Genomic DNA, 22856 nt, shown 5'->3' on the forward strand with positions numbered 1-22856 from the left:
AAGTCACTGGGTTGTTCATCAGTTCAAACTGCCTCATTCTTTTCCAGCACTGAGGAAAATCTGTCATCTACGTGGTCAGATAGCTGACTGCTATAACAGATTTGCTTGTGTTTCCAGCTATGTGCTGGTAGCTTGAATTAATTGCATTCAAGAAACAGCCTTTAAAATTGAAGGTTTTTATTTATCAAAGGTTTTGGGTGGGTAATTTGGGAAGTCAGGCTTGGAGCTGAGGTGGTAGCATTGTGACTGTGGTGCAAGTAGAAGTGGCCTCATGCTGGATGTCAGCTTGGTTACTTCATAGAATGGTTTGGGTTGGAAGGGACCTTTAAGATCATCTCTCCCAAACCCCCTGCTATAGGCAGGGACACCTCCCTCTAGACCAAGTTACTCACAACCCCATCCAGTCTGGCTTTGAATGCTTCCAGAGAGGGGGTGTCCACGACATCACTGGGCAGCCTGTTCCAGTGTCTCACCACCCTCACAAATAATTTCTTACTAGTGTATAGTCTACATCTACCCTCTTCCAGTTTAAAACCATTTCCCTTTGTCCTCTCCCTACATGCCCTTATGCCTGATATCAGCTGTCTGAAAGGGATCAGAGATGGATGTCTGTGATGCCATCTCCAGAAGCTGTGCTGGAGGAGCCTGGTGTTGAGGCCTTGGAGCAATCAGACTCATTTCCTTTCCTTACAGTGCATTAGCTGTATGAAAGCTTAGCTCCAATTAGTGAATTCAGAACTGAGGCAGTTGTCCCTGAGGGCTCAAAACAAAGTTTCATTTTGTACATACACGCTGCTGACATGGACTGCTATCTTTGCTTAGCCTGATTTTGGCTGTACAGAGACAGCGCTGTTCTTGCAGGGTCTGTTAAGCTGCATGATCCTGGTCAGGTACAAATACAAGGTGTTGAGAGGCCAGACAAAGCCACAGCTTGTGTAGGGATGTGCTGAAGGTGCAGTTTGCAGAGCAGCAGCCCTCCAGTGCTTTGGGGATGAGGGATTCACACCTCTGTGCATCCACAGCTTCAAGTCTTTCTGGTCCCGAGACCCCGGGCTTGGCATGGAGGAGAGGATGGGGTAATCTCACAGTGGGACTTCTAGGTTCTGAAATAGGTATGGGAGGGAAGGGGGGGAAAAAAGGCAAATAAATAGTGATGCAACAAAAGAGCCCCATTTGGAAGCACGCCCAGGGATCAGGATGTGTACCTGCGCTGCCAGCTGGTTGCTGTGCTGCAGAGCAAACCCACAGCACACGCTGTCTGCAGATGTAACAGGGAGGAATTGCTTCTTGAGGGCATGGGGTGAGCATGGCCCAGCTCTGGGATAAATGTCAGCAACTCATCTGTGGCCCTAAAAATGAGTCATGCTCAGCCATCACCCTCCACAGAAGCTGATGAATGCGCAGTTCTCAGTGATCTGCCTTTGAAACCTTTGATGTGTTGACCTCAGTGTGGATTATTAGCTGTGTCACTTCTGTAGGAAGACTTGAATTTAACCACTGTCCAACTTGAGAGCATGAATTTTAGAGCCTCGGGCTTCTTTTAAAACACATCTTACAACAGATCCATCTCTCTGCCACGAGCACATGGAAAGTAATTGCCATCCTGGTGTCTCCTGCAGTGCCGTGACGCGCTGACGACGCGCCAGAAACTGATTGCCCAGGACTACAAAGTCAGCTACTCACTGGCCAAGTCCTGTAAGAGTGACCTGAAGAAATACCGCTGCAACGTGGAGAACCTGCCCCGCTCCCGGGAAGCCAGGCTCTCCTACCTGCTGATGTGCCTAGAGTCTGCTGTGCACAGAGGTACGTGGGCTTGACTCAGGGGGTACAGCTTGCTGGGCTGTTGACTTGTAGTTTCTGTTGGATGTTTGAGGCAGAGCGTATTTCTGATCACCTTTTCCAGACTGCATTCTGTGTGACTTCATTTCAAAGGCAGGTTTCTTCTTTGTGATGCTGCTGTCTGTCGGTGGTGTTTTGAAGGTTAGAACAACTGAGACAACTCTAACACTGACTGTTGTTCGGGCAAGGAGTTCAGAATGCAAAATAGCAAATCCCACTTGGACCGATGATGTGTAATTACACATCCTGCTATTCACTGTTATCCAAACAGCTTTTTTTCCTCCTTAGTAGTAAGCACTAACTATGCTGCTAGTTTAAAACACAGAACAGGCAGCTTGTTTATTTTCTCAGGGAAAGATGGAGTTGTTCTCTCAGTCCTAAGCCTCTTGTAAGTTACGTTCTTCCTCTCTGCTCCAGTAACTGGGGTAAATGCCTTAGTAAAGCTAAGTAATAGGTGCAGGAGCTGTCTAGAGTGAAGGCAGGTGTGAGAACATTCTTTTTAAGCACTGTCAGCATGAGCTGGAGAGGTCTTAACACCACGGATTCCACCACAGGTGTAAGAGAGCCCTTTGCAGCAGGACCACATTAAAGGTTCCCTGTGAAACTGCCCTGATGCATCAAGTGGGGCATGCTGTATGCTCTAGATCTGCTGTGGGGAACTGCTTTTCCCCTTGGCGTGCAGCTGGTGGCTTATGATTCAGCAGCAGGTCTGCATGCTGCAGTGCCTCTGGCACAGAGGGAAGGACTGCTGTAAGGCTGCAAAGCAATCTGTGTGCTTGTGAGTTGGAATAACTCGTCAGTTCTGATGGATGTGGAAATGTGTGCTGCTTTGGGAAGAGTTTTCCTCCTTACCCTGCAATAGGGCGGGTGCTTTCCTGAATTACTGCTTTTGGGTTATTGACTTCTGCTTTCACAGCAGACAGGTTCTGCAGCATGGCTTAGGAGGGACAACTCACTATTGCACACACCTCCATGTACTTGTGTGATATTGCCTGTGAGCCAGTGTTGCAGTGTAGGACCTCCATTGCAGGTGGATGGATAGGTTTGGGGGCCACAGAACAAAATCCATTGTGTTCCTTTTGACTCCCCGACAATCCATCCACGTGGGATTACAGAAGAGCTCGTAGCAGATGTAAGCATCTTAGAAGATAGATTTCTATGCTGCAGCTGGTCCCTATTCTTTCAAACTCAAATCAGGAATCTTGGCCAAGAAACATTAGCACTGAACCATAGTCTCCTCTTGTCCTAGGTCGGCAGGTGAGCAGCGAGTGCCAAGGGGAGATGCTGGACTACCGACGCATGCTCATGGAAGACTTCTCCCTGAGCCCAGAAATCATCCTGAGCTGCCGTGGGGAGATTGAACATCACTGCTCTGGGCTGCACCGCAAAGGCCGCACGCTGCACTGCCTGATGAAAGTTGTGCGTGGAGAGAAGGGCAACGTGGGGCTGAACTGCCAGCAGGCGGTGAGATGCTCTTCTGTCTCTGCAATCCTGAGCTGTAAACTGACCTCCTGCAGGACATGGAGCCACTATAGTCTGTTTTCAATGTAAATGTAGCTTAAAGCCTGAGGTCAGGATGTTGCCAGTCTGTGTGTGTTATCACAGAATGATATGGGCTTTGGGGGAAAAAGAATGTTTATGAAAATCTCTTAAAGATATATATTCTTTTCCCCCAGTTCTCCTAAAGTTAGACCATGGCTCTTATTTCTGTCCAATAAGCTAATGCAGCAGCAGGGCTTGGTAGTGACTCCCCATGATGTTCAGTGATGTGTTCTGGTCTCTGCCAATGACAATGTGAGCAAATTGAATGCTGACTTTATAAAATAGGATTTGGTTTTGATTTATTGCGTTGAAATGAGCTTCCTGCTTTTACTTTTTTTTTCTGGTTAATCTTGTAAGGAAGAGAAAGCAGTCCTGGGCCTGTCTCTAGGCACTGGCAGAGTGAAAACCATGTCCCAGTGCTTTCAGTAGTGTCATTAGGAACACTGATGATGCAATTTGATTCTTTCATAGAACCATTCGTCTTGGAAGAGACCAGTTCCCAAGGCCAACCCCTACTCAACCCACTGTGCCCATTGACCATGCCCTTCAGTGCTGCACACCATGGGTCTTGGACACCTCTAGGGGTGGGGGCTCCTCAGCCTGCCCTTTGCAGCAGCCCTTGTGCATAATTAGCTTCAGCCCAGGGAATACTGTGTTCCTCCCAGGCACTGTCTTCTTGATTACAAGCTTCCTACTGGATGAATAGCCCTAGTTTTCATTTTCTCTGGTTCTCTGATGCTTTTTCTCCCTCTGTGCTTTGTGAAGCAAGGGCTGTGCCCCTAAAAGTTTGCAGGCTGGTGTTTAGGCGTGAGCTGTGAAGGATGGAGGGTAAAACTGTGAGTGCACTTTTGATTCAGCAGGGCTGAGGGCTGGTGACAAGAAGTCATTAAGTAAGTGTCAAGGTGGTAGCAGCACAGCCTGTTTGATGTTGGTGTGCAGTTGCATTCTAAGCAAGCTCCCTTTTTTTGCTCCCAGTTTGTCATCTACAAATGTTTTCCTGTAGAACAGCAATGTAAGGCTGCTCTGGGGCTGTTCAGTCTCTGGTGTGAAACACGTGGGGCTGAGTATGACGTAGAGAGTGGAAAGCTGCCTATTCCCCGCTACCAGCGGATGGAGTGCATTCGAGTTTTCATTCTCCCTCCAGCAAATGCCTCCCAAATCCATGTTTGAAGGCCTGTGGAAGGGCTGCAGCAGATGACAATGCTTTATCTCATGTTTCAGTGGGGCTCCTGGATCTTCTCCATACGTGTATATGTATATTTAGTTTTTCTCTTTATGATTTCTTTCTTCCAGCTCCAAACACTGATCCAAGAAACAGACCCCGGTGCAGATTATCGCATCGACCGAGCCCTGAATGAGGCCTGCGAATCCGTCATACAGACTGCCTGCAAGCACATACGGTCCGGGGATCCCATGTAGGTGCCTCTCACTTACTGTTCTGTTACAGCAAGCCTTGAAAGGGCTGCTTAACCAAGCACGTGCTGCACAGACCTACATCTCCTATGTCTTCAGGTGTGATGGTATTGTTTCCTGAGCCAGGATTTGCATCAAATATTCCTTCTGATTTTGTCACGTCTCAGTTTGGCTGAGATAACTGAAAGGGTGGAATTGGAGGATATAAACATGGTGTGTTGATGTTGTCCTCTTTGTGAAAGAGGAGAAAGATCATCTTTGCTGTGTTACAATGGCTTACATATGATTTGTTGGGAAGCATGATTTGGCAGCACTGACTATTACAAGGAGGCTCAGTCTCTTCCTTACTCTAATGGAAATGTTAAGTCATGGCTTGAAGCAGTGATGGAGCACCTGGTGTGAAGGCAGGGCCAACCCAGGGGAGCTGAGGTGCAAGCAGTGCACCTGAGTGACCAGAAAGGGTAGAGCCAGGATCCACCCTGACCCAGCCCTCATTTAAGGGTTGGCAGTGGAGGTGAGGGTATCTCTTGCTGGAGATCCCTGCCTCCCTGAGGCTTTCCAAAGGTAAGCAGCTCTTTTTCTTCCTTTCTGCATCCATGGCTGCTGCATTTGGGCTCATTCTCACACTGCTGTAACCAAAGACTTCACCACTCTGCTGTTATCATCCCATTATAGCTTTCTGCTTACCTTTTCTCCTCCTGGTTTCAGGATTCTGTCCTGCTTGATGGAGCACCTGTATACAGAAAAGATGGTGGAGGACTGTGAACATCGGCTCCTGGAGCTCCAGTATTTCATATCTCGTGACTGGAAGTGAGTACTGTAAAACAAGGTTTAGCCTCACCTGATGCTTGTATTTAGTGTCTGTATGCATTGGTAACTCCTTGCAAAACAGCGTTGCATAGCCTTGCGCAGAGGAGAGAGAACTGCTAAACGCATCTAGGACAGGAGAAGCAGCAGCTGGTTAGAACAGCAGTTTATTGTTTCTTTGACTTAAATTAGGTATAAAAGAAATGATGCAACCCTAAGAGGTTTCTGCAGGTTTGAGCTCTGAAATTCAACATGTATTTAAAGAACTTACTTTGGCCACAGTGTAGCTGAAGGTCACTTTCTGTGTAGGTGGCAGCCAGTTTTATCTGCTGTGAGTAATACAAAAAGGGAGTTAGGAGAACCAAGTGTTAGGATCAACAAACAGCTGCTGTGGTGGGAGGTTCCCTGCTCTTCTTACTGCCTTGCTTTGGGTCCTATAGGTGTGATGGTTGCCTGTGGAGTGATGTAATTCCCTCTGGAGCACAGCTTTACCAGTTTCTTCATGAAAACATGGCAGTGCTTTGTTTGAAAGGTCTGCAGGGCCTGTTGTGCTTGTAAGGGTTGAGGTGACTGGGAGTGAGGGGTACATTAAAGTTAAGGTGGTGAGGTATGTGTTTGTTAAACACAAGAAATGAGGAAAGAATAAATGCTTGGCTTTCCTTGATTGAGCAGTAAAGAAGTCGAAATATGCCAGGCGGAGCTGCTGCAAGAAATGGCCTCCATTGCTGCAAAGGGTATTGAGATGAGACATTAAGAACATCTGACTCCCAGCTGTACCTGTTCGAGGCATTGCCAGCAGTTAAGAGCTGATATGCACTGTAAACTTTCTCCATCCAAAATGCACAAGGCTTTGTGGACTACAGAATTTATGGCTCGATGGCTGCCTGCATAGATAGATAAGAATACCTAATTTTTTCCCTGATTATCCCATCATTGCTGGTTCTTCTGCTTCTGCCATGTTTCCAGCAGGTAATTAAGAAGCCAAACCTGGTGACTGAAAGAAGGAAAAGGGAGTATTTGCATTTTGCTGGGAGTAAAGATAATTCCAATTCCTCATGTAGGCAGAGCATCATTGGCTCCACTTTCTCATTCACCCACTGTTCCCTGAAGCTGGCTCAGATAAACTGTTTTATTCAATGCCTTGCATAGATGTACAGTAAGAAGACCATGATGTTTTTATTCTGCTTTATTGCTTTGTGCCATTTGGTCCAGTGATGTAACTTGATGTTTGCCTTCTGAAGAGCTGGAGAAATCTGGAGCTCTCCTTTTGGAAAGCTGGGCTCTTCCTTAACCTTAATGCCATCAGACACTGTCTTCAGAAATCTGCTCACACTGTCTTCTCATGTGCAAAAGTAAGGGATGCTGAGTCTTTGGTTCACTCAGGTCCACAGCAGACAATAAACTGAACTCAGGTGTTTATGAAACTAGCTTCAAAATGGGGTTGGCTTGGATGGGGCCCTGAGCAGCCTGGTTTGGGACCTGGTTTGGTGGCTGTGCCTGTGGCAGCAGGTTGGAACTTGGTGGTCCTTGGGGTCCCTTCCAACCCAGCCATGCCGTGATTCAGTATAAAACGTGTGTAAGACAGAGTCTGTACCTGCTTGTGTGCTGCCTTAGCACATTGAGGACACAACAAGACAGCTGTGTCTTTGGCTGGCGTGCTGTAGGAGGGAATGGGAGGCGCTTCAAGAAGCACTGAGGATTTGATCTGTAATTAAAGGTCTTTCTGCTGGATTAGGGGATTGATTCGAAGCGCAGTGACAGGCTTTCTGCCATTCAGACAGCAAAGTGCCAGTGTTTGAAACTTGTAATGTTTTTTTTTCCCCCTGAAAAGCATTTCAGAATGCAGCACCACAGGTCTGAGCATGGAGGAAATAGCAATGTGAGAGTTGCTTTCTCTGTCTGCAGGTTGGATGTGGTCCTGTACAGGAAGTGCCAGGGAGATGCCTCCCGCCTGTGCCATACCCATGGCTGGAATGAGACCAGCGAGCTGATGCCCCCGGGGGCTGTGTTCTCCTGCCTGTACCGCCATGCCTACCGCACAGAGGAGCAAGGACGGAGGGTGAGTGCTGGTGTGCAGCTTACTGCTCTTCTGTTCTGTGCTGGTCGGAGCGTGCTGCAAGAGATCCTTGCTGGGAGGATTTACTTTAGGTGTTGTGCTAGGTGAGATGTCCAGCTCCTTGAGCATGCCCTGTAGGGCTGCATTGCTGTTCTGAGAAGACAGAATGACTGTATCAAGGTGTGATGATTGCCCACTGTGCTGACAGCTCCTTGTGTGCATCCATACAGATGCAGGGCAAAGTCCTCCTTCTGCTCTTTCCAAAGTGTAATGTGATTCCTTAGCATAACTACAGAATTGCTTTCATGCTGAAGGGCTTTCTGAGCCTCGCTGTCTTAGGCTGTTTCTAATTGGATTTTGAATTGAACACAGCTTCAGATTATGGTCTCTTAAATTCTTTCTATTGGTGCAAAACATGCTTTCAGTTCTTTGGAGCATGCTCTGCTGGTCAACGTGCTTATGTTGCCTTTAGAGAAGGCAGTAGGGATCTGACTTGCTGCCCTGCAGTCTGAAGATCCGCCACAATCACATCTGCTGGGTTCAGAGTCCCTCTCTTCAATTTTGCTGCCCTCTTGTGCCTCTGTCGAGGTGTTCCTTCCATGTCATCTGGGTACTCACATCCCATTCTTCTGCCACTTTGCTGTGCAGCCACCCCCGAGCTGGTGGGATCACACAGCGGGTTGGCTGTAGGATGCAGTGGATGTACAAGATCTGTTATGGCGGAGGTCAGCTACTGGTGTCATCTATCTCTTAGGAATATCTTTTTTAATGCCATTGCTTACTGTGCTGAGTGGAGACTTTCTAATCCCATTTTTATATTAGAGCTGGCCCAAAAAAAATCAATAGCCGCTCTGCCACTAATATCAAAGAGAGAGAAGGCTTTTAACTGTTTATTTATTCATTAGAAGATGGGCCAGGGGAGCAGCTGTCATTTTGGAAGTTAATGTTTAAATGCAGACTTAGCAGAAGTTTCATCTCTGTTTTTGTAGTGCTGGGTAGGGACACACTGGGAGTGAAGTGCATGAAGTTTGAAGCTTCAAACAGTGCACTGTTGTGCCACGCACTGTTACTAATCCCCCTTGGTTTCCTACACTTGGTCTCTTCCTCAGTCTCATAAATGCCAGCTCTGCTGAGCTGCAGTGGGTGCTGCTGGAAAGAATTTGTAGTTGGGTTGTGTTGCCTCATTCTGGGCTTCTGGTTTTGGGTTTGAGCCATTCTTTCTTCTCGGCAGGCTTGGAATGAAGGGAGTGATGCAACACATAGTCCAGAGGGCCAACATGTGTGCTAAGTGATCTTTACCCTCTTTGCAGCTATCACGGGAGTGCAGAGCAGAGGTGCAGCGAATCCTCCACCAGCGTGCCATGGATGTGAAGCTGGACCCAGCCCTGCAGGACAAGTGCATGATCGACCTGGGGAAGTGGTGCAGTGAGAAAACAGAGACGGGGCAGGTACTGTGCACAGAGCAACCGCTGCTCTGTTTGCAAAGCTGGAAGGGTGGGAAGGGAACAAGGGGGAAATGCAGGGACTTTGTGTGGCTGGTAATGTCTTTAGAGCCAAGAGTATATTAAATATACATGCAGTTTGAAATGGAATCTACCCTAGACTGGGGCTGAGTCCTATGAAGAAGCTTTGCACCCGCAGTATGACTTCAGTAGGTTTAAACATGAGTAGAGCAAGATGAGGAAAGGGGATAGTTAACAAGAACTTTATAGAAGCAACCCCACCCTGACTCTTATTTGTAATATTCTGTTACAAGCTTGACATTTCCCACATAGACTTTATCCTATTCCCATCTGGCAAATACTGACATACTTCCTGTGTTTATACTGAGCCCAGCTGACATCTGCTGCTCTTTAACAAAGTTTCAACAAATACTTTCATGTTGAATTGTTCTGCCCAAGCATGGCTGGAGAGAAGGAGCCATTCAGCAGCAGATGCCCTAGAGCATAGGCCTTTGTCTTTCTGCCACAGATGGGTAATTAACCCCTCATGGAGGTTATCTGAAGTGCACTTGAAATGTGATATTCCAGAAGTGAAAGTGCAGCACACAGCTTTTGAGAACAAGCAAAACCAACTCAAAAGGCATTAGAGGAGCTTCGTGGCTACCCAAAGAAGGGCAGCTTCCTGTGTGTCGCACTATCTCAGGCCTGGATTGTGATCTTGGGTACTGAGACCTTATGTTGAAATATCAATTTTGATAGGAACTGGAATGTCTTCAGGACCATCTTGATGACTTGGTGTCTGATTGCAGAGACATAGTGGGGAACCTGACAGAGCTGGAGTCTGAGGTGAGCAGTTCCCAGCCTGGGATGAAGGGAAGAGCAATGGGGTTAAATGTGCCATTTTGACAGTACTTGAAAAATAAAAGGGTGGCTGCAGAAACACACGTCTGGGGTTAAGCATAGAAAAACACTGCTCTCCTTTTAACCCCGTATGTTGTTGCCTTCCACGGGGAGCCCTTGAGGAACAGAACTGAGCAAGAGGTAAGGGTTGCAAGCAGGAGAAATACCATTAGCAGCCCAAAAGGGCTTATGGTAAAGAAGCTTTGTATAGGTAGCTCACCTTTAGTACAAGTCAAAATATATTCAGAGACTTTGTTTTTTTGTTCTTCTTGCAAGTAATTTTGAGTACCACATTGCAGCTTCCCTCTGGGCCCCACATAGTTTGCAAGCAATAACTGCCACAGAGGACATCCAGTTTTCTGTTGATGCCAGCAGCTCTGCTTATTTCATGAAGCTGCATGTTTGAATATCTTGTCCCAAACTTTTTCCTGTACCTCTTAGTCAAAGTTAAGCCCTAGGGTATGCTTCCTTCCAATGGTTACAAAATGGTTTGCTCACAACTATCATTAGTCTTTAATTCCTGCCTAAGTGTAGGATGCTTTCTAATGCTGGAGTTTCCAATTTGGAGGAAACTGGCTGGATTATCCAAGCAGTGAGTTGTTACCTGTGGAAACCAGGATGTTCTCTTAAGCTGGAAGGCTTGTCTTGCATTTACTGCATGGTTGGGACCATAGGCATTCCCATAACCAAAGGGTGAGGCTGTCTGGATTGTGTCTGAACAAATGATGTGAAAGTGAAACGTGGTGTGTTTTCTGCAGGACATTCAAATCGAAGCTTTGCTGATGAGAGCGTGTGAGCCCATTATCCAGACCTTCTGCCACGTGAGTACTCAGTACCAGCATCCTTGGGAAGGAGCTCTGTGGGAAAGGTTAGATCTTAATATTCTTGCTGTGCTTTCTGCGTTTCAAAGGAAAAAGCAGAAATAAGCAGTAGCAAAAGTGCTCAGTGGGGAAAAAAAACATCAACCCTCCAACAAGGCTTTGTAGCTCCGTGTAGTGCTTTTGGTGTAGCACTGAAGCTGGAGTTTGAGGATTAATATTGGCGTGTAATTGGGAGTTACTTTTCACAATTGATCGGAAATTAAACTTTCTTCTTCCCTCCTGCCTCAAGCAGTGAGCTGAGCCATTCCTCTGCTCACCATGCTGAAATAGCTTCCTACATTGCTCTAGGACTGAGTAATTAACAAGCAGTGAGAGTACCTGACTTAGTAACTCAAGTGAGCGTTGCAGCTCTGCATTATGCTCTGAATTTAGAGTGTGTATACATCTGGGATGATTCTTCTCTGAGCTGTCTCTCTTAACACTCACATGGTCAGTGTATGGGGAGTATGTGCTCACAAAAGAGATGTGTAAACTCCCTTGTTCTCAGTTACTTCTGGGTGCACTGGGCTAAAAGAGCATGAAAACCCCATCTTGTAAGGGTAGCTCATTTCTAAGCCTTTTGTCTGTCCTGCAGGAGGTTGCAGATAACCAGATTGATTCCGGGGACCTGATGGAGTGTTTGATACAGAACAAACACCAGAAGGAAATGAATGAAAAATGTGCAATCGGAGTTACTCACTTCCAGCTGGTAAGCAGCGCTTTTCTATCGGTGGAAACTGGTTGCATTTGAGGGTGTTGGCAGGAATGAGCTAATTAGGAAACCCTTTCCTTTTTTAATATTGCTTTCCAACAATACTGAGGTTTGCCTTTGTGAATTCAGATGGTTGTGCTTGTGTGCCTGGGCATTGGTGGTCACTTCTGGAATGGTTTCTTCTCCAAACCTCCTCCCCCTGGCATGTGGTGTGGGGGCGAGGTCCTTGTTTCTTCAGTGGGGCAGCATCCCTGTGACATCCATGAGAATAAGTTTTGGCCAGAAGAGTTTGCTAATTGCTTCACTTGAGTGTTCTTTCACGACTGTTCTCCAGGTGACCAACATCTCTCAGTTCTTTTCGTTTCTTGCAGGTTCAAATGAAAGACTTCAGGTTCTCCTACAAGTTCAAAATGGCCTGCAAGGAGGATGTGCTGAAACTTTGCCCCAACATCAAAAAAAAGTATGTTGTGCCGCAGCAGGCAGCAGCTTAACTGTGTGGATGTGGCAGAAAGTTGCGTGCAAAGGTTTTACAGGGCAGGACAGAAAGCTGTGTGCAGGGTCATCAACCAGCAGCCCAGGCTGCCCAGAGCCACATCCAGCCTGGCCTTGAATGCCTGCAGGGATGAGGCATCCACAGCCTCCTTGGGCAGCCTGTTCCAGTGCGTCACCACCCTCTGGGTGAAAAACTTCCTCCTAATACCCAACCTAAACCTCCCCTGGCTCAGTTTAAGTCCATTCCCCCTTGTTCTATCACTGTCCACCCTCATGAACAGCCGTTCTCCCTCCTGTTTTGCACTCCCTTCAAGTAGTGGATGCCCACAATGAGGTCTCCCTGCAGCCTTCTCTTCTCCAAGGTAAACAAGCCCAGTTCCCTCAACCTTTCCTCATAATAGAGGTGCTCCAGCCCTCTGATCATCATATAGGTAGATATATCTACCTTTGTGTATTTCTGAGGTTAATGGTTGTAGTTTGGCTTTTCTGAGATGCTCAGTGGCTTGAAGAGCACAGGTCTTGCTGGCCAGGAGCTTTGTTGGGATGTTCAGTATATTACTGTATCTGTTGGTTTAGTCTGCCATTAGATATCATCAGATTTAGGGGCTTTAATTGTGATCCTATTACTCCACACAGAGGTGTCCCAATAGACACGTAGATATGTAGATCCTTGGGGTTCATTTCTCAGTTGTGGCTGAGCAAAGTGAAGTATACGTGGGTTAAAAACCTTTCTTCTTTTCTGCAGGGTGGATGTTGTGATCTGTCTGAGCACAACGGTGCGCAATGACACTCTGCAGGACGCCAAGGAGCACAGGGTATCTCTGAAGTGCCGCAAGCAGCTGCGTGTGGAGGAGCTAGAAATGGTAAACACGTGAAACTCATGCTCTGCTTGCTTTTCTAGGAAGGTCTTTCAGTCCCAGCTTCCTGGTTTGTCCACCCTGGAGGAGTTAAAAATGAAGCTCATTTGTACGGTGTATCTCATTTATTGTTTCCTCTGTTCCTACAACACCGAGCTCAATTGGCCTTGGCAGTGAAAAGTAACGACTGTCCGCCTCAGTGCCTTCTCTTGTAGGCTGGTGAAGGCTGGGAAAACTAAGTGGTCACTGGAATTACAGTGTGAAGTGATGATGTTGAATGTTCAACAGCAGCATGCTGCATGTGCCTGCATCCTTACAAGTCCTCTTGAAGCGAGTATGAGCTTCATTTTACAGACTGAGGGGAGGAGAACAGATGAGCTGTCTTGAATCCAGCTGCTGTGTGTATAATGAGGGGTAGCATGCAAAGCCACCTCTGAACTTTCTGCTGCAGTACTGACAGCAACAAGCTCTTTGATCAGGCATTGCTAAAAGCAGGAAGCTCCATTTGCATCCTTTAGGTCACCCAGCAGATGTATGGATGCAGAGTGGTCCTCAGCTTTCACCTGAGCTGTTAGCTCAGCCCTTTGTGTCAATGCCCTTCTATAGGAGGAACATGGGAAACAACTTCTTACCTCTAGCGTTGTATTTTAAACAAAAAAACCCCACAGCCTCCGTACAAAACTGATACCTTGTATGGATTTGCAAAGTTGAGTTCCTATTGACATTTCTTACCCTCAGGACCTCTTTAAATCAAAGCTGCTGACCTCCCTTTGTAAGCAGGTGGCTCTGTTTAAACTGTTTAGTCCCAGTTAAAAGTTTGTACTGTAATCTCTCCTGCAGACTGAGGATATCAGACTTGAACCAGAGCTCTACGAGGCTTGTAAAAGTGACATCAAGAATTACTGCCAAAACGTTCCCTATGGCAATGCTCAGGTAATCGGTCACCTGAATCATTTACTATTTCATTTTTGCACTTTAGCTTCAGAAACTGCTTTGTTTTTAGATTATTTTTGGCTCTCCCTGCAGGTTTAGGTTTTCATTTTGATAGCAACAGAAGATTTCAGTACTATTTTGGAGCATTATATTGTTTTCTGCCTGGTCCCAAGTGTTTAATGCTGTGTGAATGCATTGCTGTGAGCATGCAAAATTAGCACGATCACGTTAATTTAAAGCTGTTGGCTGCTGGTGACTGCAGATGCTGCTGGAGGTTTTGTAGATGCGATCTGCAGGATGAGGTTTGGGGTTTTGGAGCAGGTCCAGGTCACCTTTGTTGCGTTACATTTGTTTGTGGGAAAAGATGAACTTGAAGCAAGTGATGGAAATCAGTGTTGGTACCATTTGTCTCATTAAAATCTAGGCAGCATAAACATGATTGCACTGATGGGTGAAGATAGTGGGCCAACAGGGGGGGCATGTAGGTGGGCTGGAGCAGTATAGGGTGGAATCATGCCAACAGCACGTCTGTCCTGATTGTAATTGTGTTGTAGATCATAGAATGCCTAAAAGAAATCAAGAAGCAGTTGAGTACCCGGTGCCACCAAAAGGTGTTCAAGCTGCAGGAGACTGAGATGATGGATCCAGAGCTGGACTACACGCTGATGAGAGTCTGCAAGCAGATGATCAAGGTGATGGGCTGATTCCAGGGGGTGAGGCTGGGATATGGAAGTGCTTTGAACCAGTTTTGAACTTCCCATAGGCTTCTTAGAAAATGTCTGTGTTGTTTCAAAGTGTTTTATGCAAGTGATCAGATTCTCAGCTGGGAATCAGGTTTCTTCAGGGTTCTTCCCTTTTAACTTGCTCTGAATATCAAGTCAAAGCCTGCACACTGGTAGATTTGTCTTCAAGTGCCAGAAGAACAGAGGAGGAAGTCTGTGCTGAGGCTTCCCATAGGGCTCATACAGTCACTCCCCTTGCTGCGTATTTCATCGTCTTTTAAGCAAGGTGGAGAAGCTGTGGTCACAGAGAGAAGGAGCATCTTCAGCTCACTGCTGGTGCACATAGACTTTGATCAGCCTGATAAACAGGCAAAAATTGAGCAGAAACCTGCTTGCTTAAAACCAGAAATGCTGCCTTAAAGTCTTGCACATAGATGCTGTCACTTGTGGAAGAAAATAAAAGCAGAAGTCTCTTAGTGCTACCAGCGCGAGCTGCAGGCTGGAAACAAGTCAAGAGTATACAGCTTGGTGCTCACCCCATAAGCACAGGTATTCATGCCCATGGGCAGCTGGGAGGCTGGCAGTGTTCTTAATAGGAGGTGCTGAGAGTTCTCTATACCTCTGGGCTGGGTGTGTGGTTATTTTCCTTCACAAGTATCCATGTTTTCATGTGTCTAGTGAAAAAACGTGCACTTGTTTGTTTTCACAGCGTTTTTGTCCAGAAGCAGACTCAAAAAACATGTTGCAGTGTTTGAAACAGAACAAGAACAGTGAAGTGATGGATCCGAAGTGCAAGCAAATGATAACCAAGCGTCAGATCACGCAGAACACAGGTATTCCTTCCTGAATAAAGACCTTAACTGTCTGCTTGAGCCGGTGAATGATCTGTGTGGCTGGGACAATACTGACCTGGTGTCTTACACAGCTGTCAGTGCACACACTTAACTCCCTTCTGTCAAGATCCTGAGGGCCAGCATGCGGGGCTGCTTTACTCCCAGAGCACCACTTACCTCGCTAGTTGTAGTTGGTTGGTGGAAAGCTCTTATCCCCGTAATTAAATGTGTGGGGAAAAACAGTGTAATTTGGGAAACTTCTCTCAGATCTCATAGAGTGTTACGGCCTGCAATGTGAGATGTGTGTTCTAATGGCATGCTGTGATCTCCCCTGGTTAGATTACCGCCTAAATCCGGTGCTGAGGAAGGCCTGCAAAGCAGACATACCAAAATTCTGCCAGAATATTCTGAATAGAGCCAAGGATGATACAGAATTGGAGGGACAAGTCATCTCCTGCCTGAAGCTCAAGTATGCAGACCAGGTGAGCAGAGCTCAGGCTGTGCTGAGCAACTCTCACTGAACAACAAATTAATTTGCACTCAGTGTCTTCAGTACATGTAATAGATACACAAAATGGGGTTTTATGCTCCTGCACAGCAGGTAGGGAATACACGGGTTAAAATGCAAGGTGATTGATTTATGAGAGTGAAGGTGATTGAAAACTGGGTTAATGACTTTCTCTGCTCAATAGCGTCTCTCTCCAGACTGCGAGGACCAAATTCGAGTGATAATCCAAGAATCAGCTCTTGATTATCGACTGGATCCCCAGCTTCAGATGCACTGCTCTGAAGAGGTAGGAGAAGCAGCTCTGCAGTTGCATATTCAGGATGAAACCCCATTCATGTCTCATGATTTCCCTTCTCAATCAGTGCTTACGACTGTGAGAGAAATACTGCTTGCTTTTTTTCCTTCTGGTCTTGTCAAGCTTAACTGGAATACAACTAGGTTTGAGCTTTAACAGCCTAAACAAGCCACGCCTCAAGTGTTGCTTGTGTTTCTGTGCTATTTTCCTCCCTGCCTTCCTCTCAACATAGCAACATGGACCTCTTGCTGTTGGCTTCTGAAGGTTACGCATTATCGAGTGCGTCACATTTGGCTCAGATTTCTGGGTGGGAGAGTAACTCGTGTTCTCTGGCTGTACCTTCTCATGAACTAATGTATCAAGATATCAGAGGCACAGTGATTGTCATTAACTGCTGATTCCTTAAAATACCTTCTTTGCAATAGATTTCCAGCTTGTGTGCTGAAGAAGCAGCAGCTCAGGAGCAGACTGGGCAGGTGGAAGAATGCCTGAAAGTGAACCTGCTGAAAATAAAGACCGAAATGTGCAAGAAGGTAAAGGAGATGTGTTGGAAGAGCTCTGGAAGGCATCTCATCCCTGCACTGGTTGGGGTTCTTAAGTACTGTTGTAGATCCCAACTGTAGCCCTGTTACAGCCAGCATAGAGCAAGTATGCACTGACCTTGCATTTTAGACCAGTGATGTTATTTCAGTGGAGGTAACTGTGCTTACCCTCTTAAAGCAGAATGTTCAATCCAGCCTAAAACAGCATTTGTACCTTTGTTCAGTGACAGTGTTGTTTGGCGTGATGCTGGGTTGTTGAAGGTGGTGCACCTTTCAGAAGTATGGAGCAGCAGGATCTGTGCTGTTTTCTTCTCTCCTATTTCTGTTGTTGTTTAAGGTGTGCTTGCAATTTCTTCCCACCCCAGGAAGTGCTCAACATGCTGAAGGAGAGCAAAGCAGATATCTTTGTGGACCCAGTGCTGCACACAGCCTGTGCCCTTGACATTAAACACCACTGTGCTGCTATTCCTCCAGGGAGAGGACGCCGTAAGTGCTTGTGCTCTCTTCGTGCAACTTCTGAGTCCTGATGGCCTTAAGCTGTGTTTTCAAACTAGCATTATCTTAAGTACTAGTTATTTCTGCTCTTTTACTGTGGGTAATGGGCTGGAACTGCTGCAGAGGTTGTCGGTGCTGCTGGATAAGGGGTCTATCGAGGAGTGTTCAGTCCTCCATTCTGCCCAAGGCAGGATCAGTTCTTCAATCCTGATGTCGCATCCTTGCAGCCTATCTGCCATTTTTAAACAAAGTACATTACGTTCTGTTATTAATCACAGAACAGCCTGGGTTGAAAAGGCCCACAGTGCTCACCCAGTTCCAACCCCCTGCTGTGTGCAGGGTCACCAACCAGCAGCCCAGGCTGCCCAGAGCCACATCCAGCCTGGCCTTGAATGCCTGCAGGGATGGGGCATCCACAGCCTCCTTGGGCAGCCTGTTCCAGTGCATCACCACCCTATGGGTAAAAAACTTCCTCCTAATACCCAACCTAAACCTCCTCATCTCAGTTTAAAACCATTCCCCTTGTCCTTTCACTGCCCACCCTCACAAACAGCCATTCCCCTTCCTGTTTATATGCTCCCTTAAATATTAGAAGGCCACAATGAGGCCTCCCTGGAGCCTGATTCATGTGATTACAAACAAAGCATGAAGCCTGGCTCGTAACCCTTCTGTGAAATCCCTGCTCAGGTAAATCCTGTTCAGAATGAGCAAGTGGACTCAATTTTGCAGTGATATGTATCTTCACTGTCTATCAGCTTTGTGCGGCTCTCCAGCTTATGGCCGTGCTATAGTAGGCTGTACCAAAAGCTTCCCTGGAACTAAGCTGCTTCTCTTACAGAAGCAAATCACTTTAGTTTCATGAGATTTACTCTCAGCCAATCCCTCTGATCCTTCTTTGTTCCTGTCAGTATTTGCCCATGGTTGGCTTTTTGCTTCGGTCTGTTTGACAGGTAAAATTAATTCCCTTCAAAGGGAGGACAGGGCTTTGTCTGCAGTTCAGCAGCCTAGCTGGTCTTTTTAGAAAGCTGAGCAACCATCAGCCTCACATGGAACTGAAATATCCCTTTCCAGCAGCCTTTCCACAGCGCATTGTTGAAGGCACTGTTTTTATGTTGTAACACTATCTTCTGTCTGTCACAGAAATGTCGTGCTTAATGGAAGCCTTGGAAGACAAGCGTGTGAGGCTGCAGCCTGAGTGCAAGAAACGCCTTAATGATCGTATTGAAATGTGGAGCTATGCTGCAAAGGTGAATATGTTACAGATTTAAGGACCTCCCTCGTTTGTTTTTGCATTGGATCTTTCTGTTGCAAGGTGTTGTACTGAAAGCCTGAGCTGTAGGAACGTTCTTGTCTTGCAATGATGTTCAGCATTTTGAGGTTTTAGATAAGGAAGAAATTGAAATGGGATTTTCTATTTAACCTGTAGTGCTTGCAACCAATGCCAGCCCCTACAGAATAAGCAGGCTAAATGGCATGGAAAGCATGGCTTGACTGATTGATTCCCTTTCACCCCTAGGTTGCCCCAGCGGAAGGCTTCTCTGACCTTGCCATGCAAGTGATGACCTCTCCGTCCAAGAATTACATACTGTCTGTGATCACGGTTGGCATCTGTGTACTCTTCCTGATCGGCCTGATGTGTGGACGCATCACCAAGCGGGTGACAAGAGAGCTCAAGGACAGGTAGAGCCTGGATTGCCTGCTGGAGAAATGCCTGCCCAGTGCCCAGTTTTGTACAGCCCTCCTCTGTATAGTCTACCCAACCCCTCTTGTGAGAGAGGAGAATAAAAAGAAAAAAAAAAAGAGTTAGAACAGCAGCAGGTGTTGGCTCAGTTTTCCCATCCTGGATCTCATCCACAGCATCTTCATCCTATGAAAGTTTATGTGCAACATTGGCAGCCCAGCCGGCAGCTTTTGTTATCCCTTTGTTAGCAGACTCTCGTTTACCTGCCTGTAGACAAGTCTCTGTTGTACTGTTGGAACTGCCTTCACTCTCCAAATCAGACTGATACGACCTGCAGCTCAAGCAGTTTTTAAGTAAATTTTTAAAGGAAGACATATATCTGCATACCAACTCTATGATTTAGGTAACGGTTCGTACTGAAATTTAGTCCTCCTCTGTGGCTGGCTGAAATGGAGGCAGGAAGGTAAAGGGTAAATTGCATCTCACACCGCAGTTGGCCTTGTTTTGGACATCTTGCTCATCTTGTGTAAAGCATCTTCAGAGCGTGGTCTGGGACAACCTATGGATGCCAGCACCGGTGTCCTCTGCTAGTGAATATCCTGCTTTTGGTACTGTGGATAGTTTTGGCTGAAGAGATGCCCTCCCTTTCTTCCTCTGCCGCTCAAGATAGAATCAAGAACCCACCAGGATTAAGTACTCACGTGAGCTGTACAACTCCAGTAGATCGAAGACCTGGTGTGGACACGAGGCTGTAGAGCCTGTCCATAGTGTGCAGTGCTGCTGTCAGCGGGCAGGAGGTGCCCGGATCGATGACTTGGTCAGCGTTTTTATTAGCGATGATGCAGTGACATTTTAACACTCCTTTTCTTTCGCGTTACTGCTGCTAAGCTGTCACCCTTCCCAGTCAACTTCCTACAGGTGGTATATGACACCCTGGCAGTGCGGTGCTTTGTCAGCGATGCAGGATGCTACCGAACACTTGATCTGGCTGCTCTGTCAGCTGCATGTGGGCTAGCACAAAGATGGCCTCCATCTTTGGAATTGTAGCACTGTTTTTAGCTTTGTCACGGCTGCAGTCGATGAGGATAACAGCTGGTGTTCCCTGGGATGCAGGGTGAGGGTGCTGGTCTTGAAAGCCTGGTAGGAGGGGAGGGGAAGAGGAATGGTATTGCATGGAAGGCACAATGTCATTGTGTGTGCATCAGTGCTCTGGAAGGTGTTCTGGAAGAGCTGCAGCCATCCTCTTTGTTCCTTGAGTGCTGGAAGGAGAAGTGGGAAGCCACGTGCTGCAGTCAGAACCTGAGCTGATAGGTTTCCCCAGCACTCTTCACCTGGAAGTGACTGCACGAGAGCCAGCACAGTGCGTGCAGTTGGGTGTGCTTTATCAGCCTTCTTGATGTGCTCTACTGTGTGTGCTGCAGTAAAAATCATGTGCCTGACCCTGTCTAGCTTAGGTTGATGCTTAAACCATGATGTCATTTCCTCTCTTAGCACGCTCCTAGGTAACATCTGATGTTCCCAGTTCTCTTCATTATTCTTTGTGATAATGAGGGAGACAGCTTTGAGACATCCTGGAACGCGGAGCAGCAGACTCCCGCGATGCTGCGTGTACAGAAAGTCAGGTGCAAAACACTGCAATGGCTTTTGCTGCCTCTGTGAAGTGCTAGAAAGCTGTACCACATGAAGCTTCTTGCAAACATTCCTTCATCCCGCTCTGAGGATGGACAGCAAATGGTTGGCAATGCAGGTGATCCTTGCTCTTGCTAGCAAGCTCTTCTGTCTCCGAGTATTCTGAACGCAAGGCTGGGTGGTAAAGGAAGTGTGTGAGCAATGAGGATTCAGTAGAGAACTGGTGCGTGCTGGTAGTGGCAAGGCTGTTAGGCAGAACAGAAACCAAACCTGCCTTTCTTCCCCCTTTTTCCCCAGTGCTGATGGAGCTAAATTAGTTCTCTGTAAACGTGAACTGGAACAGAGAATGAATGCTTTGTTGCATCTCTTGGGGCAGCACAGCCATATGACACCTAGATGTTAATTTGGCTATTATAGATTGTTTGGTGTGAGTTTGGGAGCTACTATTACTGCGGCAGAGGTGGGAAAGGAGGGGCATCCTGTGCAGTCTTGCCTGCATGGCACAAGCCTTGATTCTCAAACATCCCTCGGGCATAAGGAAATGCTGCTGGGGCTTCTTTAACCTCTTGTGACTTCTGAAAAGGCATTTTGTAACCTGGTTAGATTGAAAAGCCAAATGAAGGTGGTTTGTTGTCTAGAAGTAGCATCTTCCACTGAGTTCCTAACAAACGGTGTTGCAGTGAAAGTTGTAGGTTTGTAGCTATAGCTCTGAATGTAAACCATGTTCCACTGTGAAGGTAACTAATGTACGTTCTGGGTTGGGTTTTGTTGTTGCTTTGTGATGTGGAGGGGGCTGATGCAGGGGATGAGCCGAACTTCCTGCATCCTCGCTGGTTTTGGAGGTGGAGCACTGATAGACTCCGATGTGACACTGAGAATCATGAGAGCCCACAGTGCTGGGGGCAGAGGCAGGTACTGACTGCAGCTCTGCATGTTGCCTTCCAACGTTCTTTGTCGCTGTACGTTTGTAAAGGTGTGATGCTGGGCAGAGAGTTCAGGCCTTTGTATCAGTGAGCATCACACTCGTGTTTTAAAGTCACACTTCCTGATGTTGCTGATGACCAGTTTTGCTCATTTTTTCCTTTACTAGATGTGTACCCAACCCCAACCTTGAGATGCTCTCCTCCTCCTTGTCTATACCTGAAAGAGTTCTCAAAAGCACAGAAAGCCCTGAAAGCACTCTGCCAAAATAACCTGCTTTGCCCTGTTACCAACACCTTGCCCACAGGTTTTCCAATGCAGGATAAATGTTGGTAAGAACCTGCCTTGAGATCAAGGAAGCCTGTTGTGACGTGGTGGGGAGTGCTGGAACTGTCATCAGCCCAAACAGTGTCACAGGGGAAGGCTGCGTTCTGCAGAATGCTGTGTGTGTGTCTTTGTCCTCATTGCAAAGCCACGTGTAGAGCCTGCTCTTGGTGTGGGGATGCTCCTGCTGCTGGGAAGGCTACAGGCAGGAGAGGGGGCTGGTAGTGAGCAAGGCGTGCAGCTCTTTGTACTCAGCAGGTTGTGTCATGGTGTGTTGGGAGGACGTGTGCAGCTCCAGCTGACCTCTTAGCATTCGTTCTTGCTGACCTTAAGAAATAACCCTATTTATTGCTCGCCTGGTGAGTCTAACCAAGTCCTTTTGCTGAGTTCCAGCGTAGCTTCCTCCTGCCCTTCAGGCTGTTGCATGACTGACGTGGCTATGGCCGGTGTTTCTGGTGCTTGCAGTGATGCCTGGCTGTATCACCGGAGAGAGCCGGGGCAAAAGAACCCACAGGGGGGCAGCGATGGAGGGGAGGTGGGATGGGGCAGCCCTGAGCACAGCAGGGTATCAATGGGGAGGAGAAGGGCAGGAAGGCAGAGCTGCCTTGTGTCTGATGATGTTATAGAGGAGGGAACGTGCTGCAGGAGGGACAGTGGCTTCTATTAACACAACTCAGCGTTCCATTGGCAGTGATGGGGGGTGTCCCCCCAGCCCCAGCAGCTGAGACAGACCCGGCTCCTCCCAGTGCCCCGAGGGCTGGTTGAACTTAACGCTTCTATTTGTTTCCAATGTGACATTAACGAGGCCTCGGGTTTGTTTTTTCCTTTCTCTCTGTAAATTGTTTTTTCCTTTCTGTGTACAAACGCTGCCCGTCCCTCGTTGTTTGGGTTGATTTTTTACATGTTTCATGCTGTGTAATTTTGAGATGTTACCGAGATTCTGAACATAATGTGCATTTTTTTTGTTTTTTTTTGTTTTTTTTTTTTTTGTCTGTACAGATGAAATGGGAGAATTTAATAAAAAGAGTCTGCAGGTTTTTACTTGTTGTGTTC

The 22856-nt window shown here is 47.0% G+C and overlaps 1 protein-coding gene across 1 annotated transcript in view; it reads left to right on the forward strand.

Moving 5' to 3' along the window:
* GLG1 (golgi glycoprotein 1) overlaps positions 1 to 22844 on the forward strand; it is a 50853-nt gene extending 28009 nt beyond the window's left edge. Inside the window, exons 7-26 of the mRNA XM_015873811.2 lie at positions 1620 to 1803; positions 3089 to 3303; positions 4675 to 4796; positions 5503 to 5604; positions 7507 to 7660; positions 8968 to 9105; positions 9859 to 9945; positions 10758 to 10820; positions 11455 to 11568; positions 11943 to 12031; positions 12809 to 12926; positions 13761 to 13853; positions 14408 to 14545; positions 15285 to 15408; positions 15748 to 15890; positions 16101 to 16202; positions 16637 to 16744; positions 17119 to 17239; positions 18389 to 18495; positions 18765 to 22844. Of these exons, the coding sequence (XP_015729297.1) occupies positions 1620 to 1803; positions 3089 to 3303; positions 4675 to 4796; positions 5503 to 5604; positions 7507 to 7660; positions 8968 to 9105; positions 9859 to 9945; positions 10758 to 10820; positions 11455 to 11568; positions 11943 to 12031; positions 12809 to 12926; positions 13761 to 13853; positions 14408 to 14545; positions 15285 to 15408; positions 15748 to 15890; positions 16101 to 16202; positions 16637 to 16744; positions 17119 to 17239; positions 18389 to 18495; positions 18765 to 18932 (2490 nt within the window). The 3' untranslated portion in view covers positions 18933 to 22844. The remainder of the gene's footprint in view (positions 1 to 1619; positions 1804 to 3088; positions 3304 to 4674; positions 4797 to 5502; positions 5605 to 7506; positions 7661 to 8967; positions 9106 to 9858; positions 9946 to 10757; positions 10821 to 11454; positions 11569 to 11942; positions 12032 to 12808; positions 12927 to 13760; positions 13854 to 14407; positions 14546 to 15284; positions 15409 to 15747; positions 15891 to 16100; positions 16203 to 16636; positions 16745 to 17118; positions 17240 to 18388; positions 18496 to 18764) is intronic.
* Positions 22845 to 22856: the final 12 nt, after the last annotated feature.

This window comes from Coturnix japonica, chromosome 6 (assembly GCF_054131305.1).
Source record: "Coturnix japonica strain WE chromosome 6, WE-NBRP24, whole genome shotgun sequence".
NCBI lineage: Eukaryota > Metazoa > Chordata > Aves > Galliformes > Phasianidae > Coturnix > Coturnix japonica.